The 23513-nt window shown below is 40.3% G+C and overlaps 1 protein-coding gene across 10 annotated transcripts in view; it reads left to right on the plus strand.

Annotated features, from left to right (window-relative positions):
* THUMPD2 (THUMP domain containing 2) overlaps positions 1-23189 on the plus strand; it is a 45711-nt gene extending 22522 nt beyond the window's left edge. For 4 of the 10 annotated variants that reach the window (XM_067703175.1, XM_067703180.1, XM_067703177.1 and 1 more), the window contains 4 exons: positions 2630-2701; positions 3195-3309; positions 15739-15847; positions 22235-23189. In XM_067703175.1, the coding sequence (XP_067559276.1) occupies positions 2630-2701; positions 3195-3309; positions 15739-15847; positions 22235-22559 (621 nt within the window). In that variant the 3' untranslated portion in view covers positions 22560-23189. Of the gene's footprint in view, positions 1-2629; positions 2702-3194; positions 3310-4317; positions 9528-15738; positions 15848-17929; positions 19362-22234 lie in introns of those variants that run through there. The other 6 variants (XM_067703176.1, XM_067703178.1, XM_067703182.1 and 3 more) reach the window with 5 other exon arrangements.
* Positions 23190-23513: the final 324 nt, after the last annotated feature.

Here is a 23513-nt window from a genome sequence, read left to right on the forward strand (position 1 = left end):
ACAGGGACCATGGGGGAGAAAGAACACAGTGTTTGGCACATTTTAAGATCTTAATAAAGATTAGTTCTCATACCACTATTAATCTTATAGTTGCCATTTAAATCATTATCCTTTTTGTTACTCTCTGCCCCTTCATGGGGGACCCGTGTGATACTCTCCATAATTTCATGCCAGGGGAAAGTCTCTCTCTCGAAGGACATTTTGTTTCTTTCCATCAGGTACCCCCTGATGTCCTGGCTATCCTCTGAGCGTTCTGCCTCCTCTGTAGACAGACCAAGGGACCGCTGGGCCTGGAGGTGGGATAGGCGTCCTGCTTGGCCTCGTCGCCCCTTCTGCCCCCAGATCTCTCACTGCCTTAGAAGCGCATGCCATCAGATTATCCCGGTGTCTACAGATCTCTTCCTATCTTTTCTGTAATGGTTTAGACCATTTCTCCTGCGTAATTCTTTACGACCTCAGTGTCCACTGTGTAGTCTGCTCCCTTAGTGTCTTGGCTTCCCTACCTCTAACGATCTGCCTTAGTCACATCCTAGACTTTGTCATACCCAGAAGGGTATACCTTCCAAAATCTCAGATTCAAGGATCCTGCTGTTAACCTTCTCTTTCGCATTCACTTCCTCTTGGGCCCTAAAGCAGTTCTTTAACCCCGTGGGACCTCTAGTAGGCGACCCTACTCACCACCTGTCCTCAGCCCCCTTTCACAGCTTGGATTTTATGTTCTATCATTACAGCCATTTCTTGCCCATACTTTGAATTCTCTTACTTCTTAATTGACTTAAATATTGGAATCAGAAGAGAACTTTAACATGTTCTTCCCACCAAGTTTACCGACATATTGGAATCTACGCCCTCATACTTTGCCTGGTCTTCATTATAATAAATGAACTGTCCTTGTTTCACTCCATTACTTGTGTACTGGATTCCATTCCCTCTTGCCTACTTGAGGACTTTTTTCTCTACTAGGTCATTCCCATCAGCATGTACACACCTTGCAACTTAAAAAAGAATTAATTAACCCTCTCCTGAACCCACATGCTCCATCAGCTACCACCCCCTTCTCTGCTTCCCTTTACAGAAAAACTTAAACTAGTTGTCCATACTTGGTGTCTACTTCTTCTCTTCCCACTCTTTCTTGTGCCCACTTCCCTCAGGTTCTCATCGCCAACACTCCACTGAAACAGCTCATCTTGCTTAATCTACTAGCATGTGGACACTGTCATCACTCCTTCTTGAAATGGGTGTTTCCACTTTGTTTCAGGACCACTCTAGGTTCTACGTCAGGATGTGCTGCTGTCAGTGTGCCCTGCTGAATATTCATCTACCAAATGTCTGTACTTAGGAGATCACCGGCGTCCAGCCCAGAGACTGTTCTTTTCTAACTTCTCTTGCTTCCTAGATGGCTTATCCAGTTTTGATGCTTTAAATACCATTTACAAACTAACCACCACGGTTCCCAAATTTATATCTGTGGCCTGAACCTCTCCTCTGAACTTCAGATGCTTAAGTACACTTGACATCCATGCTTGGTCTAAGAGGTATCTCAAAATGAACATGTCCAGAACTATACTCTCGTCTCCTTTGTAGCTTTTCCTCCCCAACACTTCCCAGCTCAGTAACAGGCAGCTCGTCTTCCTGATGCTCAGGTCAAAAACTTCAGTCACTTCAGACCGTTGTCATTCTTTAACATGCCACATGCAATCCATCCTGTTGGTTCTACCTTTAAAATATACCCAGAATCCAACTACTTCTCCCCACTTCCACCAGCGTCACTCTTTATTCAAGCCACCGTTATCTCTGCCTGGATTCCCTAACTAGCCTCCCTGTAACACTCTTGCCCTTCTGTGATCCGTTCTCAACAGAGCAGCCAGAATGATCCCTTTGAAATGTAACATCGTGTTACTCCTGCTTACTTTCCCTCCAACAGCTTCCCACCCTTCAGCATAGAACCAGACCCCTTGTAACACCTACGAGATCTGACGTGATGTGACCCCACCCCAGCCCCACTGCCCAGATGGGAGAGTTCTTAGTTTTTTCTCCGCACTTCCTGTTCTCCTCTCAAGTACAGATAGGATGACACTTTCCTGGCCCCTTCAAATTGTGTGTGTCCTGTGACTGACATGTCGGTGGAAATGATGTATGTCCCTTCCAGGTGGCACCTTTAAAAGCCAGTGCCTGATCTGTCTTGCTTTCTTTCCCTCTGCCACAGCGGTGGCCATGCTCCAGGTGGCGACCACTTCACTGTTTGACTTGCTGAGAGAGGAGCAGAAGCCCCAGGTGTCGTTCTGTGGGCTTGGAGCCTGAGCTACACAGTGTTTTCAACCTGTAGGACTCGGTGGCTGTGACTGCACGCGGTGTAATGCAGCCCACCTTGATGGAGTAGTCTGGCCACCTCTCTGACGTAATCCCCACCTTGCCCCTCTCGCTCACTGTGCTTTGGCCACACTGGGCTCCTTCCTAATCTTTAAATGTGTCAAGCATACCTGCACTAGGGCTTTAACTACCTGAAATTCCTAATGAAGTATAGAAAGGAGTCTTTACTCTGAAATATTGATTCCTCAAGTGTTAGGTTTCTTTTATATTACCTATTATAATAGATTTAATGATAGCAAATCAACATTTCTGTCTATAGGCCGGTGCAGTTGTTTTAGATCCAATGTGTGGACTTGGAACAATACTTTTGGAAGCTGCTAAAGAATGGCCAGTAAGTTCTAAAGTTTGGTAAACCAGGCAATGTTTTACGTTAATCAGTGTGTGTGTGTATTCACTTACCAATTATTTACAGGTAGACTGTCTATTTAGGGATTATTTTTTAATTATACAAGTTGCTATATAACTGTAATAAAAATAGACTATGAAGGGTTAATTAAATTGCTGTGTTATTTCTTTAAACACTGTGAGAAATTTAGGAAAATATGATAGAAATACAATAATTAGTCATGACCTACATTATATAAATCCCTAAATTCCTTAGACATTTGTAATTGTAAAATATTATTAACAGTTTTTAAAATTTTAACAAAAACTTCTGTTTTTTGCCCATGAATGTCATTTTAAAGAAATATTCTAAATTTGTTTTAACCTGAACTAACAAATCTATTAATTTCATTTTCATCATTGAAAATGCAAGTAGATTTTCTTAACTACATAAAATATGGGTTTATTTATACTTATAATATGAATTTCTTCCCTCACAGGATGTGTATTACATGGGTGCTGACGTCAGTGACTCACAGTTACTAGGTGCCTGTGACAATCTGAAAGCTGCAGGCCTTAAGGATAAAATTGAGTTACTTAAAGCCTCTGTGATAGGTAAGATATTAAAAATGCAAACATTTGGGGTAAATGAACATTTGCAAATACATTTAGGATCATAATATAAAACAAGACTCACTTTTCATATATAAAGGTTGAATTGTTTATACCCTGTAATATATCTGTGGCGCCAATACTCAGTGTACTTCCAATATGATAATTGTAACTTTTTAATTCTTCAAATGATTCATGATCAGGAACGGTATTTATGTAGTTTCCCTAAGCATGTAAGTAAAAGCATGCCTTCTTAAGATGTGTTGTTGCATCTGAACCATTTCTCACATCATAACCAGGGATCACTTAGTATAGGCGTAAAATAAACAGAATAATAATAATAGCTCTGTGGATTCTTTCAGATAAAGTATATGAAATGTTTTGAATTATCTTACCTTCTCCTGTCTCATTGGACAGTATTCCTGTGATATAGGGAGTGAGGTGACCAACTATCCCAGTTTGCTAAACCAGTACTACTTTCAGGGCTAAAACTGGGAAAGTCTGGGGCAAACCAGGACAATTGGTCACGCTGTGAGGTAGAGGGAAACCATTACTCCCAGTTTACTGACGCGGAATCAGCAGCAAGAAACATGATGAGGAATCAAGTCTGTGGAGTCCAAAATAATATTTCCCTAAGGGCCAAGGTATTTAGACTGTTCGAGAGAAGGCTCACATTCCTTCTTTTTTTCCCTTAGTGCACCTTTCTCTCTTAAAAGTGACCACATTTAATTCCCAGCTAAGAAAATCGTATTCTCTTGACATGAGAATGAGAGAATAGGTGGTAGGTAAGTCCCAGTATTGAATCTGTAATCTAGAGGAACAGAATATTGTTTAAACAAATTTTTATTATAGTAGAAAAGTAGTAGAGATGAGTTATTAACAAGAAGAAAATATTAGGATAACTTTTATATAAATGCATAATAAAGCAGTGTCAGAGAAGAAACTGTACTATTGATTGAGATCGCATAGTTGTTTGCTATCAATGACTATCTTTTCAACCTTTCTGTCAAGGTTTTTAACGGGACTCTGCGCATAAGACGCAATTTTCTAGAGGAAGCCAAGGGGTGATTAGACTGAAATCAAGTTTTCATATACCCTAATTTCTTTAAGAAAGCTATTTTTTTGAGACCTCAAGAAAAATGGAATAGCTCTATAAGTTGTTCCAGAGCAGTGGTTTTTCATACCCTGTACAATCTCCAAAGTGCCTAAACAGCATGAGGAAGGAAGTACTGATTTGCCCATCAGAACGTTGCTGCGCTCCCCACTCCACTTTCATCAGTTCTCATGCTTGGGGCATTTCCCATAAGATTTCACTTTAAAATCAAGTATAACTGCTCAACTGTTATTAAAAAAAAAATTTTAAGAAGAAAGTTCTCTATGACACCAAATAGCCAAATAAATCCTACTTTTTTAAAAGATCACTCTAACTGCTGTGTTAAGAAGAGACAATAGTAGGGCAAGGATTGGAACAAAGAGACTAGTTACAAGACTCTTGCAATAATCCAGGTAAGAAATGGTGGTGGCTTGGGGCAAAGTGATATTGGTGGAAGTGTTAAGTAGAGGTCAGAGATATGTATATAAATTTTCTGAAGGTAGAACCAACAGGATTTGCTGGTGGATTAACTGAGCAAAAGAACGAGGATGACTGAGCTTTCTGACTTGAGCAGCTAGAGGGTGGAGTTGGGGAAAACTGCAGGCGGAACAAGTTGGAGTTTGGGGCCTGTTCAGTTCCACGTGATGATTAGATACCACATGGAGAAGATGTCAGTGCAGTAGGTCAGTATACAGACCTGGAGTTTCTTAAGGGAGAAGATAGACATCCCTAGTATAGATAACATTTAAATCCATGAGATCACCTAGGAAATAAGTACAAATAGAGAAAAGAGAGGCTTTCTCTGAGGATGAGATGCTTAGAGTTCTGGAGGGTGAGAATCTAGTAAAGGAACAACCAGTGATGAGAAGGTAAGAGAGAATCTGAGGAAGAACCATCAGCTGTGTCAGATGCTGCTGGGCGGTGAAGCAAAATATGGTCTGCCTGTTTCCGTGGAGCAGCGGGAACATAGACCTGCCCGCCTGAGTGGGTCCCGGAGAGAACGGGGGAAGGTAGCCTGCAGACGGCTGGCCCTGGTCGTTCTTTTGGGCCGTTTGACCGGTAAGGGGAGCAGAGAGATGGGGCAGTAATAGAAAGTGGTGAGATTAGGGATCAAGCAGGGATTTTTTGAAGATAGAATTCACTTTTTTAAAAAAAGTACAACATGTTCTTATGCTAAAGAGAATGAACAGATAAACAGGAGAAACTCGACAGTGTAGGAGAGAGAGAATTGCTCATCTGATACACTCACAGCCCCCAAGAAAGGATGGGACGCAGTGCACAAGCGGCAGGATGGGCACTCCTGGTGACGGGAAGGCAGAGCGCATGAGGATGGAAGTTGTAACAGGTCACACCAGACCAGGTGTGGCCACTGTAGTGCACATTCCCTCAGCCTTTGTTGAGGCTGGATATTATCGTTCTATTACGATTTTTTAAACTCTTTACAAATCTGGTAAAATATTGTAAAGTTTACCTTTAATTACTAGTGCGATAAACCCTTTTTCACTTTATGTCATTTGTAGATTTTTCTTTTGTGAATTACTGGTTTTCAAGATAACTTTCTGGAGGAAAGAATAAAACATCTGTTTTAAATTATTTTAACATCACAGCCTTTTAATATTAAAAGTCAGTCTAGGGGGATTATATATCTTGTGTACATAGGGGCCAATATTAACTATTTAATAAGTACCCCTTCGTTGCATGCCTCTACTTTAGAGGTGGACATTCTAGCTAGATACAAGTGTTTGTTTTCTTTTTTTTTTTAACAACTTTATTCGAGTATAATTGCTTTACAATGGTGTGTTAGTTTCTGCTGTATAACAAAGTGAATCAGCTATATGTATACATATATCCCTATATCCCCTCCCTCTTGCGTCTCCCTCCCACCCTCCCTATCCCACCTTTCTAGGTGGTGACAAAGCACCGAGCTGATCTCCCTGTGCTATGCGGCTGCTTCCCACTAGCTATCTATTTTACATTTGGTAGTGTATATATGTCCATGCCTCTCCCTCACTTCGTCCCAGCTTACCCTTCCCCCTCCCAGTGTCCTCAGGTCCGTTCTCTATGTCTGCATCTTTATTCCTGTCCTGCCCCTAGGTTCATCAGAACCATTTTTTTTTCTTTTAGATTCCATATATATGTGTTAGCATATGGTATTTGTTTTTCTGTTTCTGACTTACTTCACTCTGTATGACAGACTCTAGGTCCATACACCTCATTACAAATAGCTCAATTTCGTTTCTTTTTATGGCTGAGTAATATTCCATTGTAAATATGTGCCACATCTTCTTTATCCATTCATCTGTCAATGGACACTTAGGTTGCTTCCATGTCCTGGCTATTGTAAATAGTGCTGCAATGAACAATGTGGTACATGACTCTTTTTGAATTCTGGTTTTCTCAGGGTATACGCCCAGTAGTGGGATTGCTGGGTCATATGGTAGTTCTATTTTTAGTGCTTTAAGGAACCTCCATACTGTTCTCCATAGTGGCTGTATCAATTTATATTCCCACCAACAGTGCAAGAGGGTTCCCTCTTCTCCACACCCTCTCCGGCATTTGTTCTTTGTGTATTTTCTTCATTAATTTGGTTTTACCTTTTAAAGCTCTAATCATAACTACAATTTAGAATTGTATTTCTACACAAGGATCTCCCACCTCTTACTATAATGAGAGTACATATGAACTTCAGAATCAAACTGAGTATAAATCCTGGATCCACTGTTATTTCTTCACTGTGGAGCCTTCAGCAAAACACTGGACCTCTCTGTATTTTCTCATCTATAATATGAAGCTAGTACCTACTTCATAGGGCCGTAGTGAGAATTTATTACGTAACTACATGGAGTCCAGTGTCTGAAACACAGCATGAATTAAAGACTTCTGTAAGCATGGATACATCTAGGAACATTAGTATTCAATGAAACTCCTACCGTGATTTGTGCTTTTGCAGAATCACTGTCTTTATTCTTTGTGTGCATTAATGGCCTTATTTTTTTCTACTTTTTTAGTAACATTCACTTTATCTTATAACCCTCTACTAATATAAGATGAGATAATCCTTTAACATGCAGAATTTTTGCACGTGTTTATTCGTAAGTTTTCATCATCATGAAAATTTGGAACCAAATGAATATTATGTTGCAGGCTGTCTTAGGAAATAATTAGTCACTGATTAGGCTTTTTTTTGATCTACAGAAATACTTACATTCTCGTATAATATATATACAGATTTGAGCAAAAGAAACACACGAATGATTAACTAAAATGACAAAATCATAGGCAGGTGAAAAAAGGGGAATGTTTTCACTCCTTCTAACTAGACATTCTGTAGCCTGTCACATTCAGTGAACGAGTGTATAATAGATTATTGGTAATAACCGTGCTTTGTTCTCAGTCACATCTCTGCCTTCGTCTCTACACTTGTAGATATCAGGCATATGCTTTTTTCTACACCCGTAAGCTCCACGTAATGTGGTGGTTGCATTTTGTTTCTTATTAGTGTGAGTTTTCCTCTAATACCAGTCCTGCCCCTGCTCACCTGGCCCTCGGTGTTCTAGTCAGGTGTGTTGTGACTCACACCATATCCTGCAAGATTCATGAAGCTGCCAGGATGCCCTGGCATTTGGGGAGTCAGGGGGAAGTGTAGGAAGTGATGGGTTAGGTGTGTGTGAAATATGTGTGGGAAATAGGGGGTAAGAAGCTCACCATAGAGTTTGAGTGTTTTTGCTACAATGGCTTTATGGTTTATCATATGGTGTAAATCCCTTTTTATTATTTGGTAATGCTACTATTCTGTAACAAACTCTTTCAGCAGCAGTTAGGTTTTAAAAGTGCATATTTAATGAAAAAGTTTATATTTCTCAAGAAAGCTGTTGATGAACAGATAACTTGAGTAAAATGTTTATTACCATTTATCATCCACTGTGAGGGCCATGATGATAGCACTAATCCAATGAAACAAATCTGTTCATAGAAGCATCTAGCATTTACTTCAAAACTTAGTCATTATTTTAAGGAGACTGAGCCACAATTAAGTATTTATCACATGCAGCTGAAAGAACTGCATTTAAATGTCACTCTGTGAAGCATGACTTTTCATTTAGATCAAGTGACCACTCTTCTAAATTAATTTTGCTCATTTTCAATTCCAAATTTCCTTATGTACATAAATAAAATGAAGCTATAGCTATTAATATGTTGGCTCCATTAGCAGAAGACCTCTGCAGAAAGGTAAATGTTGCCATCTTTGTATCCGTGTTATCAGATGCTTCAAAAAGATCAGCTAAGTCAATTCCAGTAGTGGTTTAGCTTTTTTTTCCCCCCAATTCTTGGAAATTTAGGAAGTTTTTTCTGTCAGAGATGAGACATCTTTCCTTATTTTGAATGCTGCTGTAAATTCAGCTCAGCACTGCATGTGTGTCTGTTTATGCATTATTTGGTGGACCACAGCATCATGGTGAAAATTAATGTTCTTATTAAATAAAGTAACCTGTGAAGCAGAAATGTACTTGGAATTTGACATGGTACCTACATAATTCATAATTACCTCCAAACAAGCTGTGATGTTCTGAATTGAAATAGAAACTTAAGTTATCAAAATAACAGACTTTAAAAAAAAAATTTTAATTTACGCAGAGTAACTGAACTGCAGGCTATCTGTGATAAAGATGGTTGAATGCAAAAAAAGTAATTCAGCATGACCGTACACGCTTTATTTGCTTGCCCATCATTAGGTAGGTTTAAAAATGTTTAAGCCTTTCAAGAATATAAAATGGGAAAAAGACAGTCTCTTCAGCAAGTGGTGTTGGGAAAGTTCGACAGCTGCATGTAAATCAATAAAGTTAAAACACATCCTCAGAGCATGCACAAAAATAAACTCAAAATGGCTTAAAGACTTAAACATAAGACACGACACTATAAAATTCCTAGAAGACAGCATAGGCAAAGCATTCCCTGACATAAATTGTACCAATGTTTTCTTAGGTCAGTCTCCCAAGGCAATAGAAATAAAAACAATAACAAATGGGACCTAATCAAACTTACACGTTTTTGAACAGCAAAGGAAACCATAAAAAAAAAAAAAAAGACAAAAAGACAACCTACGGAATGGGAGAAGATATTTGCAGATGATGCATCTGACAAGGGCTAAATCTCCAAAATATACAAACAGCTCATACAACTCAACAACAAAAAAACAACCCAATCAAAAAAGTGGGCAGAAGACCTTAATAGACATTTCTCCAGAGAAGACATACAGATGGCCAGTAGGCACATGAAAAGGTGCCCAACATCACTAATTATTACAGAAATGCAAATCAAAACTACAATGAGGTACCACGCCACACTGGTCAGAATGGCCATCATTAAAAAGTCTGCAGGGCTTCTCTGGTGGCGCAGTGATTGAGAGTCCGTGTGCCGATGCAGGGGACACAGGTTCGTGCCCCGGTCCGGAAAGATCCCACATGCCACGGAGCAGCTGAGCCCGTGAGCCATGGCCGCTGAGCCTGCGCGTCTGGAGCCTGTGCTCCGCAACGGGAGAGGCCACAACAGTGAGAGGACCACGTACCGCAAAAAAAAAAAAAAAAAGTCTGCAAACAGCAAGTGCTGGAGAAGATGTGGAGAAAAGGGAACCCTCCTACACTGTTGGTGGGAATGTAAGTTGATGCAGCAACCATGGATAACAGTATGGAGGGTCCTCAGAAAACTAAAAATAGAATTACCATGTGATCCAGCAATCCCACTCCTGGACATATACTTGGACAAAAGAATAATTCAAAGAGATACATGCACCCCTGTGTTCATAGCACTATTCATAATAGCCAAAACATGAAGACAACCTAAATGTCCAACGACAGATGAACGGCTAAAGACGTGGTACATGTATATACAATGGAATATTACTCAGCCGTAAGAAAAGAATGAAATAATGCCATTTGCATCAACATGGATGCAACTAGAGATTACCATACTAAGTAAAGTAAGTCAGAAAGAGAAAGACAGGGACTTCCCTGGTGGGGCACTGGTTAAGAATCCGCCTGCCAGTGCAGGGGACAAGGGTTCAAGCCCTGGTCCAGGAAGATCCCACATGCCATGGAGCAACTAAGCCTGTGCACCACAACTACTGAGCCTGCGCTCTAGAGCCCCCAGGCCACAACTACTGAAGCCCGCGCACCTAGAGCCTGTGCTCCGCAACAAGAGAAGCCACCACAATGAGAAGCCCACGCACCACAACGAAGAGTAGCCCTCACTTGCTGCAATTAGAGAAAGCCCACGCTCAGCAACAAAGACCTAATGCAGCCAAAAGTAAAATAAATTTATTTTTTTAAAAAAGACAAATACCATATGATATCACTTATATGTGGAATCTAAAATGTGGCACAAATGAACCTATCTACAAAACAGACTCACAGACATAGAGATCAGACTTGTGGTTGCCAAGGGGGAGGGGGGAGGGAGTGGGATGGACTGGGAGTTTGGGGTTGGTAGATGCAAACTATTACATTTAGAATGGATAAACAACAAGGTCCTACTGTATAGCACGAGGAACTATATCCAATCTCCTGGGATAAACCATAATGGAAAAGAACATAAAAAAGAATGTATATATGTGTATAACTGTGTTACTTTGCTGTACAGTGAGATTGGCACAATATTGTAAGTCAACTATACTTAAATGTTTTAAAAAATGTTGAAGCCTTTGAAGAATTACTTTGTAAATCAGCCAGGGTATCTTATAATTGTGCTATAAACTTTTTAAAATAAACAAGTTGCCTAATTGCAGTTGCATTTTTTTCAAAATTCATTGGAAATCTGTAATCAAAGAACTCAACAAATGGAGTGCCAAAAACCTTAAGTTTCTGAAAGTTTTGATGAATCGCAGTTATTAAAAACAAAACTGGCAACTGGACATTAAAATCTATCCCTACAATCACCAAGGAAGAAATGAACAAATTAAAACAGTGAGAGCTCAATTATGCACAGTATTTATTCTGAAATTTGTAAATACACCTTGGGTATATTATAGGAAGAATCTTCTAATGGCTTCCTTATTTTAATTGGATAAATGTATATTCTAGAATGGAATGGAATGAAATTGAGAAGGCTTAGATTTTATAGCCTCTAAATTTGGCATAACAATTAAAAGAATGATAGAGACAACTTAATTGCGTTTTGTGTTGTGAAAATATTTGTCAAAGGCACTCTGAATGGAGAGACTGTGAACCAGAGGGCTGAGATATTTACACTTTCCCTATGAAAAAAAATAGAATTGAGAGTCTCCTCCATATAGCAGAATTTACTCTGAGCTCTACCGTACTATCAACCGTAAAAATGAAACTTTGAAGAATGTTGCAAGCAACTGTACGAAAAATTTTAGAAGTCCATATTTAAAAAAAAAAAAAAACCGGGCTTCCCTGGTGGCGCAGTGGTTGGGAGTCCGCCTGCCGATGCAGGGGACGCGGGTTCGTGCCCCTGTCCGGGAGGATCCCACGTGCCGCGGAGCGGCTGGGCACGTGAGCCATGGCTGCTGAGCCTGCGCGTCCGGAGCCTGTGCTCCGCAACGGGAGAGGCCACAACAGTGAGAGGCCCGCGTACCGCAAAAACAAAACAAACAAACAAACAAAAATACTACCTTCTTCTGAAAAATGCCAGTGATGACATGGTATTAGAGCTGATGCATCCAAGAAACTGCTCAGCATGTGAGTACAGACCATAAATAAGTATTTCACTTATTTTTAATGTTAAATAATATTTTAAGTTTTTATTTAAAAAAAAAACTTCAGGGCTTTCCTGGTGGCGCAGTGGTTGAGAGTCCGCCTGCCGATGCAGGGGACATGGGTTCGTGCCCCGGTCCGGGAAGATCCCACATGCCGCGGAGCGGCTAGGCCTGTGAGCCGTGGCCACTGAGCCTGCGCATCCGGAGCCTGTGCTCCGCAACGGGAGCGGCCACAACAGTGAGAGGCCCACGTACTGCAAAAAAACACTTCACTAACACAACATTGTAAATCAACTACAATAAAATATTATTTTAAAAAAACTTCACTATGCCAGATATGTTATTTTTTAGGTTCACCATAATAATAAACCAATTTGTTAGACAATAAATATCTCAAAAAGTATATAATTTTATTTCTAACCTCTTTGTTCTCAAAAATGTTTCTGTTTGCTATAATGGAAGAGAATCTGGAAGAGAATACATATATATATTCTTTTATATATATATTTATACATATATAAAAACTGAATCACTGTGCTGTATACCTGAATCATTCAATCAACTACACTTCAATAAATAAATAAAGATTTCTGTTTGGACTATAAATTAAATGGTGACCAGATCCAGATGCCAAACTACATTTTGCATATTCAAGACTCATTATGGATTAAGAAGACAGATTGAAACTTCAGCTTCATTGAAGTATTTGTATTCTCTTGTATTTAATGAAATCAGAAAAAGAATAGTGTAAATAAAAGGGAAAAATTTCACCAGCAGCAACCAAATAAGGAAAGCGCATAATCTAATGCAATAAACTTCAAAATCTGGCCGTGATGGAAAGAAACAAAATGGCAGAGCAATAGCCAGTGGAATAGTGGCTACCTACAAGGTTACTGAGGCAAAGTGGGACCCAGAAATATCGCGCCCAACCAAGATGTCATTTTAGTATAGAGATATTTTCAAATATAAAAAGGTTCAGGCAACATTTCACTAATAAGCACTTTTGAGGGGGGAAAAAAATTAATAAAATCCAGATATTTAAGAGATGAACCAACTGAGGAGTAGAGAAAGCCAAGGTAAAATGGTCATGAGGATTGGATCAAATATACAACTAATTTTGAACACCTGAGAATTACAGGACAGAATGCCATTGTTATAAACCTGGACGATGGAAAGAATAACAAACAGAAGTACAATTAAAGAAAATAGAAAAAGGGCGTGCCCAATTTTATAAAAGTGCTCAATTTACCTTGTCTCTTGTCTAAGTAGACACAAAGAAAGATATCTTAAAGGCTCTTAAAACCTTTTGGAATAAAACATCTTAGGGCCATAATCCTGGTTTTAAGCAGTTCTTACTCATTTTTCTCCCAGAAGGAGGGAGTAAATAGGACAGTTTTTGTTCAAGACATACCAGTCTTTTAAATTTTTTTTCATGTTCTTGAATCATCCTGCAGAGATGTAAAAAAGAGATTTTTTTTACTTGTTTTGAGTTCTGTTTCTATTTCAGAATTTTATCTCCTTAATTACAAACTCTTTGTTCACAGGCAGTTTAAACATTTAATAATTTAAAAGATTTTACTGCGTGTTTAATCTTACGGGTCAACTGCTCGTGATTTTTGGAGTTTCTGCATCAGAAACTCTGGAGGCGGGGCCCACAGTCTGTGTTCCACCAAAGCCCTTCAGTCGATTCTGATACGCACTAAATAGGTTTGGCTGGGGGCCCCGAGAGTTTGCATTTGTAGTTCCCAGGTGATACTGATGCTGCTTCTCTAGGGACACACTTTGAGAACCACTGCTAAAGGGAAGGTGAGTTGGAAAGAGGCCCATCTGGAAGTAGTTGCCCCCCCAGGCCTTTGAGGCGCGGTGACAAGGACTTGCGAAGTTCTGCAGAGCTTCCCTGAAGGATTCTGACCCACTGGTCTCCACCTGGCTGTCATCTCCTTATACACCTCAGAGAGGACATTGTAAGTAATGACAATAGCTGACAGTTACTGAGTGCTCTTTACATGCCAGGCACTGTTGTACATACTTTCCGTGAGTTCCTCGCTTGTTAACTTCTGAGATGGGTAGTCTTATCCCATTTTACAGATGAGAAAACTGAAGCAATAATTTCCCAAAGTCGCATAGCTAGTAAGTGGCAGAGCCAAATGCAAGCTGTCTGACGCCAGAGGCTACACAACAAAAGCCACATCAATGGAAGTTCAGATTATTTTATGTTCTATTGGAAGATAACACCACTCAGTTCTAGAACTTTGTAAAAAGTTACTCTCTTCTATCTCGAAGTGTATTCCTTCAGCTTCTAAAATGATTTAAAGCAGTTCGGCAAATTATATGGTACAGAGTAGAAAAGTTGCAAATAAAAATAGACACCAACCAGAAGGGGAAAAAATGTTACCAAATCTGAAGATGGGCAACTCATGTATGTGCGTGTTTAAGTAGACAAAAGACTTGGGCTCAATCTCAGGAGTAAGTTACTGCCTGGTTCCTCGTGTAGAAACGTTTGATAACCATGTCTGTACATTGTCTTCAGTAGTTTCACAAAAAGTATAGTTAACAGTGTTCAAGTGGATGTGTCCCATATCAGTAACCTAAAACCAAAGGCATGAAGTCAAAACGTGACATGGAGAAAAGATTTCCTGCCTAGTCCGAACAGAATATTATCCCGTTACTTGTTTTCTAACAGCCTGCTCTTCTACTAATCTCAGGTAAGGTCAGAACTAGGAAAGATAAGCAAGTGTTCATTAGACTCTCCCAGATAACAGGATTTTTTATTTTGTTTTTAAATCTCCCGCCAACAAAAATTTGTATTGTATTCAGATAGTAAAGACTATTTAAATTCTATTGCGCTTCTATAGAATTAGATGCTTTCCAAAATAAAAATGGTTATCTAACTTAGTTTAGATGGTGGTGGAAGTAAAATAATTGGAAAGTGAAAAGTTTACTCAGAAAATGTGGAAGTTAAGATTGGGTGTAGGTAAGATTACCTTATGGTAATCTGATTTCTGAGAATAAGATGTAAAGTTGAGAAGGAAATTTAGATTTGATAATCAAACACTGTATTTTGTTTTAGAGATGATATTCATTTTGTTGATTATTGATTGTTTGGCCTTTTCTCTAGTCTTAGGACTTAAGTAGATGTTCTTAACCCTTTGGGTCTCCTTTAAAACCACAATGAAAGCTATGGGCCACCTCTCTTAAAAACAAATAGATCATGCAAAATTTTATATATGATCATGAAAAGAAAAATGAAAGTTATAGGACGTAATTTTGTAAAAGGTCTTTCTAGACATCCTAATATATTTCTTCTTGGATCTAGTAATTATCTATTCATGTAATATGTTTAAAGAGTTGAATTTTCTGGTTAATTTAAAATTCTGCTTATGTCATATTTTATTATACCAATATAAAAAAAACACTTTTCAAAGAACGGAATACAACAACTATGCCATATATCTTTGGTGATTATGAAAGCCTTTCAGGATCTTGTAATTCCTTAGAAACAGTATTAGCAACCCTAAATTTTATTTAATATGCAAAAATAATCCAGTGTACTTCAGTTTTCTCATACTTAGGTTGCAGATGTTTGAACTTACTGTCATCAGATTCTCTCATTTTTGTGTTTCAGAATTACCACTGCCTTCAGAAAGTGTCGATACTATTATTTCCGATATTCCATTTGGGAAAAAGTTTAAGTTAGGAAAAGACATCAAACACATTATACAAGAAATGGAAAGGTGAGCTGTTGAATTTATTTCCACAATTTTTGAGCTATTGGGCATTTAACCAGAATGTATCGTAGCTCTTAAGATTTGATTGCATTTTAGTAATTTCCCAATTTTTATAGCTTAATTTTCTAAGGTTTCAAATCAGAAGTTTATAATTGAAATAGTTATTCTATATCATCATACTATAAGTTTATTCAGGAAAAGATATTAGTTTTTCATTACTGCCTGAAATTTGAATATGTAAAACAATGACATATTTCAGTTTCTGAGCTAGTTAATTTACATATTTACTTCTAATTCTCCCCAAAACCCTACCTCCTTTGTGTTAATCCCCCACACTTTACTGGAGAGAACCTGGGACCCAGAAAGATGATCTTTCTCAAGATCACAGAGCTACTAAGGAGCAGAACAGAATTTACATACAGAACATTCAGTCACATAGAATGGACACTTTCATTGTTGATTGTTAAATGAAAATGCAAAGGTGCTATTCATGTAGTGATTCTCAGGTCAACCTCAGGGAAAGTATTTCTTGGAGAGGTTCAAACAGTGAGGCCTGAATATGTATTTTCCTGATCATTTCAGTTGATAAAAGGGAGAACCTTTCACAGAGGAAAGAAAGGACATGGATAAGGAGTCAGTTCATATTAAATTGTCTCCACTGAGCATTTGATGGTGCAGGATAACATACACGGTCACGAGCCTGTATGTAACCCTGTTACGCAGTTACCTAACTCATGACATCACCTGGGATCTCAGCACCTGTAATTCAGACATTTCCTGAGCTCCTATATCCCCTTATATGTGCCTGACAGCACATTCCCCTCGAGATTTTGTAACTCTGACTTCATTTTAACATCATTTCAGGAGCTTCTGAAAAATACTGATGCCCATCCTCCACTCCTCCCCACCGAGGCTAACTTAACTGGTCCAGGGTAGAATCTGGGCGTTGGTATTTCTTAATGGCCCCCCAGGTGATTCTGTTGTGCCACCAGGGTTAATAAGCACAGCCTTTGCTGGCGAGGTAACTCACCAGGTATACTATGAAGCCAGCTCGTTGTGAGATACTACTCTGGGAGCATGTTACACTTAATATGGAAATTTACAGTTAACCTGAACTTTGCACCAGAGATGGTGGCTTAGCCTACCTGACGATCTAGTGCTGTGTATTTTAAACATTTCCACAAGTCAGTGGAGGGCAGTGTTTGGAGTAGACAGTCTTTTCAGCTTTAGTAAAATTAGACCAGCCTCACCTTCTCTACACCAGTTTTGGTTTTTGTTCTAGGTAACTGAAAATGAGGCAGTGATAGATATGACTGCCCTCACATTGTTTCAGGAAATTTAAATCTTTACCTGAGAGTCAGGAAGACATTCAAGATTTCCCACATAATTCAGGTGCCTCCATAGAGTCAGTTCAAAGTTTATGTATTTGTACATAAGGAACTTTCCCTGCTCCTGTGACCAAGCTTCCTTGCCACCTGCCCTCAGCCTTTATCGTTTGGCCTTTGACTTTTCTGGTTTGAGGTTTTATACAGGCCGTGTAGTGTAATGTAGTGGTGAAGATCACGGGCTTTGAAGCCAGAATACCTGGGCTGTAATCTTGGCCCTATTACTCAATAGATCTCCTGTCACAGGCACGTTGCTTAACCACCCTGCGCCTAATCTTTAAATAATAATACCTACTTCATAGTATTGTCCTGAGGAGTCAGTGGATTTAAAGCTCTTAGAACAGTGCTAGGCACCTAGAAGGGCTGTTAGCTCTTTTTTAGTGTAAACCACTTCCAGTGCTTTGGGAAAGTAGATGGGGATGTATATAATATATATAAGTACACATACCATTTTTTCCCAGTGGTTTACCAATAGTTTAAGACTCTAGATAGAAAATGGAAGGGAATGGAGGGGGAATTGTGTTAGTAAAAATAAGAAAAAATACAAGAGGTCAGTAAACCTGTTTACAATAGGCAATGGAAATAGTTGGCCCTGAATGTCAAACAGCACTGGATTCTTCAGGAAAGAACATGCAATCAGAATTTTAAATTCCCAGACAGATAATTGCGCTGGTCAATTATTTCCTCCTTCAATTTATTTCAGCAATAACAATTTCACGTATGTAAAGTGCTTCAGAGAAGTATAATATTTGCGCTTTCCTCTCAAATACAACCATGTAAAACAGATGAGCAAAATTAGAAATTAAATTTGCTAAGCTTCAAGGAAGAAGTCACTACATCCCCAAAAGACTTGAGGTGGATTCATGGAAGAAACCTGATTTCAGTGAAATTTAGAAATTTGCAAAGAATAAAAAAGGAGACCGCACCATGTTTTATACATACAGATATTCAACAAGTATTTCTTGAGTAAATAGTGAAGCAAAAAGCGTGTTCAAAAAACAGTGAGTAGGACTTCCCTGGCGGCGCAGCGGTTGAGAATCCCCCTGCCAATGCAGGGGACACAGGTTTAAGCCCTGGTCCGGGAAGATCCCACATGCCACGGAGCAGCTAAGCCTGTGTGCCACAACTACTGAGCCTGCGCTCTAGAGCCCACCACAACTACTGAAGCCCACGCGCCTAGAGCCCATGCTCCCAACAAGAAGCTACCGCAATGAGAAGCCCTCGCACCACAACGAAGAGTAGCCCCCGCTCGCCAGTTAGAGAAAGCCGGCGCGCAGCAACGAAGACCCAACACAGACAATAAACTAATTAATTAATGTTAAAAAAAAAAAAAACCTCATTAAAAAAAAAATGAATATACCAGACTGCTTGGAACAGAGATTAGTGGTAGAAGGTTAAGGCCTAATGCCTTCCAAGTTCAAATAATTTGGGTATTTGTATCACCTACCCCTAGTCTTGCAGGTTCACACGCAAAAGAGAAATCTCTTTTGTGCTGTTTGATGCAGAGTTTCCCCCAACTTATTGACCACATAATTCTTGGGTTTTTTTTTTTAGCAAGAAATAATCTCTCATACTACACTAGTGTTCAGAGGAATACAATTTGGGAAATGTTGCTTTATAATTTCTGAATAGCTTTCTTAGTAAGAAATTATGTGTATATGATCATGGAAAGTTGCCTAGAAGAACATTTATCAAAAATGTTCATCTCTGAGTGGCAGGATTTCAAGTGATTTTTACTTTCTTATTTTCTCCATTATGTGAAAAAATTTATAGTAAATTAATTGGTGAATGTCCTGCTAGACATTATTCCATGGACATACACACAAATAGATAACATGTTTTCAATTCTAGCCATACATAAATAGGATCATCCTTAATTTACTGCACTGTATAACCTTTTTTTTTTTCCACTCAAAAAATATGTCATGAGAGCTTCTCTGGTGGCGCAGTGGTTGAGAGTCCACCTGCTGATGCAGGGGACACGGGTTCGTGTCCCGGTCCGGGAAGATCCCACATGCCACAGAGCAGCTGGGCCCGTGAGTCATGGCCGCTGAGCCTGCGCGTCCGGAGCCTGTGCTCCGCAATGGTAGAGGCCACAACAGTGAGAGGCACGCGTAACGCAAAAAAAAAAAAAAATATATATATATATATATATATATATATATATATATATATATATGTCATGAATCTCCTTTCTGATCAGTTGTTATAATGTACCTGATACACCATTATGTAGCCCGTATACATAATAGGGATGAGCATTTAGGTGACCCCCACTTTTTCATTTTAATAAAGAACAACGCTCTGAACATCTTTGCACCAGTTTTTCAAACTTACTGTAATAACCAAGTTACTTAAAACCACGGTGCCTCAGTTTCTTCATCTGCAAAATGGCTGTGCTAACAGAATATACTTGAATTCTGAGGATTAAATGATATATAATACAAAGCATTTAGCACAGTGGCTGGCACATAATAAGTACTCAATAAATATTAGCTGTCACTGCCATTATTGTCACTGTTATTATATTACTGCTTCTGCTTCTACTTTTATATCTTAGAATAATTTCCTAGAAGTGGGATTGCTGGGTCAAAGGTTATGTACATTCCATATTTTTGATACATTATTGCTAAACTACTGTCAAAAAAGTTATACCAGTTTTTGTCTTTGGGAGTACTCATTTTCTCCTAAATCTTGCCATCCTAAGTATGGTAGTCTTTTTATTTTTGTTAATGTGGTAGGTAAAAAATTATATCTCATTTATTATCTTAATGATGTTTTCTCCTGTGTGTTTAGAGACACTTGTATGGTTTTTGTTTCTGTCCCCTGGTACAGCCACATCTGTCCTCATCTCGCCCCCTCCTCTCCCAGTAGCCTGTGTTTTGGTTCCTACCTCCTCAAGGATCGTTCTCTGCCCACTTCTCATTCTTATCTTCAACCTGTTCATCTCCTCATTCTTTCCAGATCCAGCCATCCCTTCCCAGGACACTTTTGTGGCCTTGCATATCCACCCGCTGTACTAGGCACTGGGGCTTTGGCTGTGAACAGGACAGAGCCTCTGCCCACGTGGGGCTGGCACTCCAGCGTGGGAAGACAGATCATGAATAAATCAACAGGATAATTTCAGATCATGATTGACACCATGAAGGAAACTAAAAGGGACATTTTTGCCAGAGAGTGACTGAGAGAGAAGCAGTGGCTACCTTAGATAGATGCTCAGGAAAGGCCTCTCCAAGGAGATGGTGTTTGACCTCTGGGACAAGGGAGTGGGTGTCAGTGCCACACAAACAGGGCTGGACGTCCTGATGTGAGAAGGGAGGTTGGTGTGTGGAAAGCATAGTGGGCAAAGGGAAGCAAGCAAGTGGGAGTTGGGAGTGTCTTTGAAGTATAATGGAAGAGAGAGAGGTCTCAGGGATTTGCAGTTGTGTCCTGTGTGGAAACTGGGAAGGGGAGGTGGGGAGATGGCGACAGGAATGGGAACCAGGCCTGTCGGGTTGCGCTAGTTCAGGAGAAGCACGAGCGTAGGCTGAAGTGTGATGTCGTTTGGAGGCGGACTAGTCTAGACGGGCTGACTGTTTAGATAAGGGAAAGCTGCTTAAGCTCCTGACGTCTTTGCTGGGCGTGGCGAGGGGTTCCCGTTAAGTCTTGGTCCTCTAGCTGCCGCCCAGTTTCCTTACCTCTGCAGCCAAGCTTCTCCAAAGAGAAGTCTACGCTCGCCGTCCCTGCTTCCTCACCTTCCCGCCCCCCATTGACTCCGACAGACCAGCATTGGCTCCTGCCCTCGACTAAGTCACTAATAACTTCTCATCCCCTCGTCGCTTGTTAGTCCCGTAGCATTTGACGCTGTTGGGACTCTTCATTCCTTTCTTGAAACTCTACTCTTCTGGCTCCCATGACATCACCGTGGTCCACACTTTCTCCCAGGCTGTTTCATGGGCCCTTCCCCCTTCCTTGAATGTTAAGTCTGTTCCTTGGCCCCTTGTCTCTCCTCTCTCTGTTCTGCCACCGCAGGTGATCTCGTGCCCCATTATGGCTTCATCTGCCGTTTACTGCTGGAAACTTTGAAATCTCCACCTCGAGCGCTGGCCTTTCTCATCACCTGCAGGCTGGACGTCCAGCTGCCTGTCGGCCCCCAAGCTCGGCACAGCACAAATGGAGCTCTTGCCCTGCCCCTCCTCCCGGCCCCCTCTGACCTGCCCTTGAGCTGAAGCACTTCCAGTGCCTCCTGTTCTCCGCTGCTCCCTGTCTTGGCTCCTTTCGCGGCCTCCAGCGCCCCCCTTGCTCTAGTCCCGCCCTGTCCCTCGGCCCGGCCCACGCCTGCGTGTCCTTCACACCCGCTGCAGGTATTCTCATCCCCTGGGGATCTTCCCCACTCTCAGTGCTGGGTGTGGGCCCCACCTAAGGTGCTCCCACAGCACCTCACTCTTTCACTCTTCCCCTGCCTCTCTCCCACTGGTCAGTCCTCTCTTTAGCAACTCAGGGGACAGTATGTCCTTCATCACTTTTCCCACAGAAGTGCCCTACAGACTTTGGTCAGATGATTGAGAAAATGAATCCTTCTCCACAAGCTGACATTTCAAGGTCTTCCCCTCTTTTTCTGATCTTCCCTTTTGCCCTTTCTTTGTTCATGTCCTCACTCCTTCCTGGTGACTTTCTTCTGCCATCAGCCTGCTGCCTTTCCCATGCGCCAATTCCTCGGGATTCTTTCATTTGCCTTTTCCTTTGTGCAAAATCATTTATTAAACTGTGACTACACATTACTTGGAGGCTTGCCTTTTAAATAGAGTAAAAATAGATAATTAAAGCAGATTTGTACTGGTGATTTCATAATTACTATAATGAATATGCATTATGGAAGATACCACCTAATTATCAAAATCCGCTCATTTAAATAGATAAAATTAAATTTCAGATTAAAAACACCAAGTATTTTAAACAAAGTGGGATTGTGTGTTGTCTACAAAGGGGGAAATACTCCCACCAATTACCATTTTTTTTTTTGTCACAGAGTGCTTCGTGTTGGCGGGACCATCGTGTTGTTGCTTAGCGAAGATCACCACAGGCGCCTTAAAAGTTGTGAAGAGAGCAGCGTCCCTTTGAATTCCAAGGGCAGCCGCACGGATAAACCTGGAAGCACAGAGTGCTTGAATCCTGAAGAAAAAGCTGCCATATCAGAGCCAGCGTCATCTTCATTTGCAGCCAGTAACCAGGAGTGCTTGGACAGAATGCCACCATTCGGCTCTTTGGTGCCAGTGGAATGCTACAGAGTTAGCCTTGGAAAAACAGATGCGCTCATATACAAATATAAGAAGTCGCACTCCCCTGGGCAATAGCGGGCTTGCTACTCTGAGCCGCGTTCAAGTCCTTGTACGTCAGCTGTACGGAGTAGAAGATGGTTGTCTCTGGAATCTTGACAGTGCCAGAGGCTTCCAAGTAAACAGACTCCCCTAAGACAGGGCGGTGGCTGCTGGACACCTGTTCTTCATAAGAGCTTCTGTTTTACACTCTAAAGAGTGTTTCTGACAAAGAACAACTAATGGATATTTGAACTAAAGGACTCTTAAACTTCGCCTTCTGTCGGAATATGAAAAGGTCTGCTCTGCTTGCACTATTTATGAGCAGAAGATTCAACCTCAAAGCAGAAGTTTCAGAGGCTCAGCATAAAGTATATCTCACTCATCACAAGTTTAGTAATATTTTCACTGTCACATTTTTTGAAATGTAGAAACTTTTATGTTTTGATATCAACTTTCTTTTGATATTAAACTTGATTTTTTGCACCTGTCATTTTCTTCTCTGTTGGAATGAAAATAACTTTTATCTGCAGTACATTTTATATGTCCCACATTATGTGAAACATCAGTGGGAATAATAATATGAATTAAGCCAATATCCTCCCACATGATGGAAGATAAACTTCGTATTTTTTGTGAAAGTATTAATAAATTGTCACCTCACTGTCATTTAATTTGAATGCATTCCTTGTGTTCACTACTTAAAGAAACAGGAAATTGATGAAAAATATGATTTCGTTTTTTTCAGTAGCCCAACGTAGTGACTTAGCTTTGTGGCTGCCTTGGTACCATCTGAACAACGTGTCCACGCTGGGGAAAACTCTCACCTTGTGAATCCCACCTCTCCAAAACAGAAGCAAAAACCTGTTTTCCAGCTAGGGTGTGGCATGTAACCTAGGCCCAGTGTCAAGGTCCACTGGTCAGTGTGGGGCGAGTGTGGCACAGGCGATACGTGGAATTTTTACCTGGGAGCGTGGGCCCATCACATGTTTA

Source organism: Pseudorca crassidens, chromosome 14 (assembly GCF_039906515.1).
Source record: "Pseudorca crassidens isolate mPseCra1 chromosome 14, mPseCra1.hap1, whole genome shotgun sequence".
Classification (NCBI taxonomy): Eukaryota; Metazoa; Chordata; class Mammalia; order Artiodactyla; family Delphinidae; genus Pseudorca; species Pseudorca crassidens.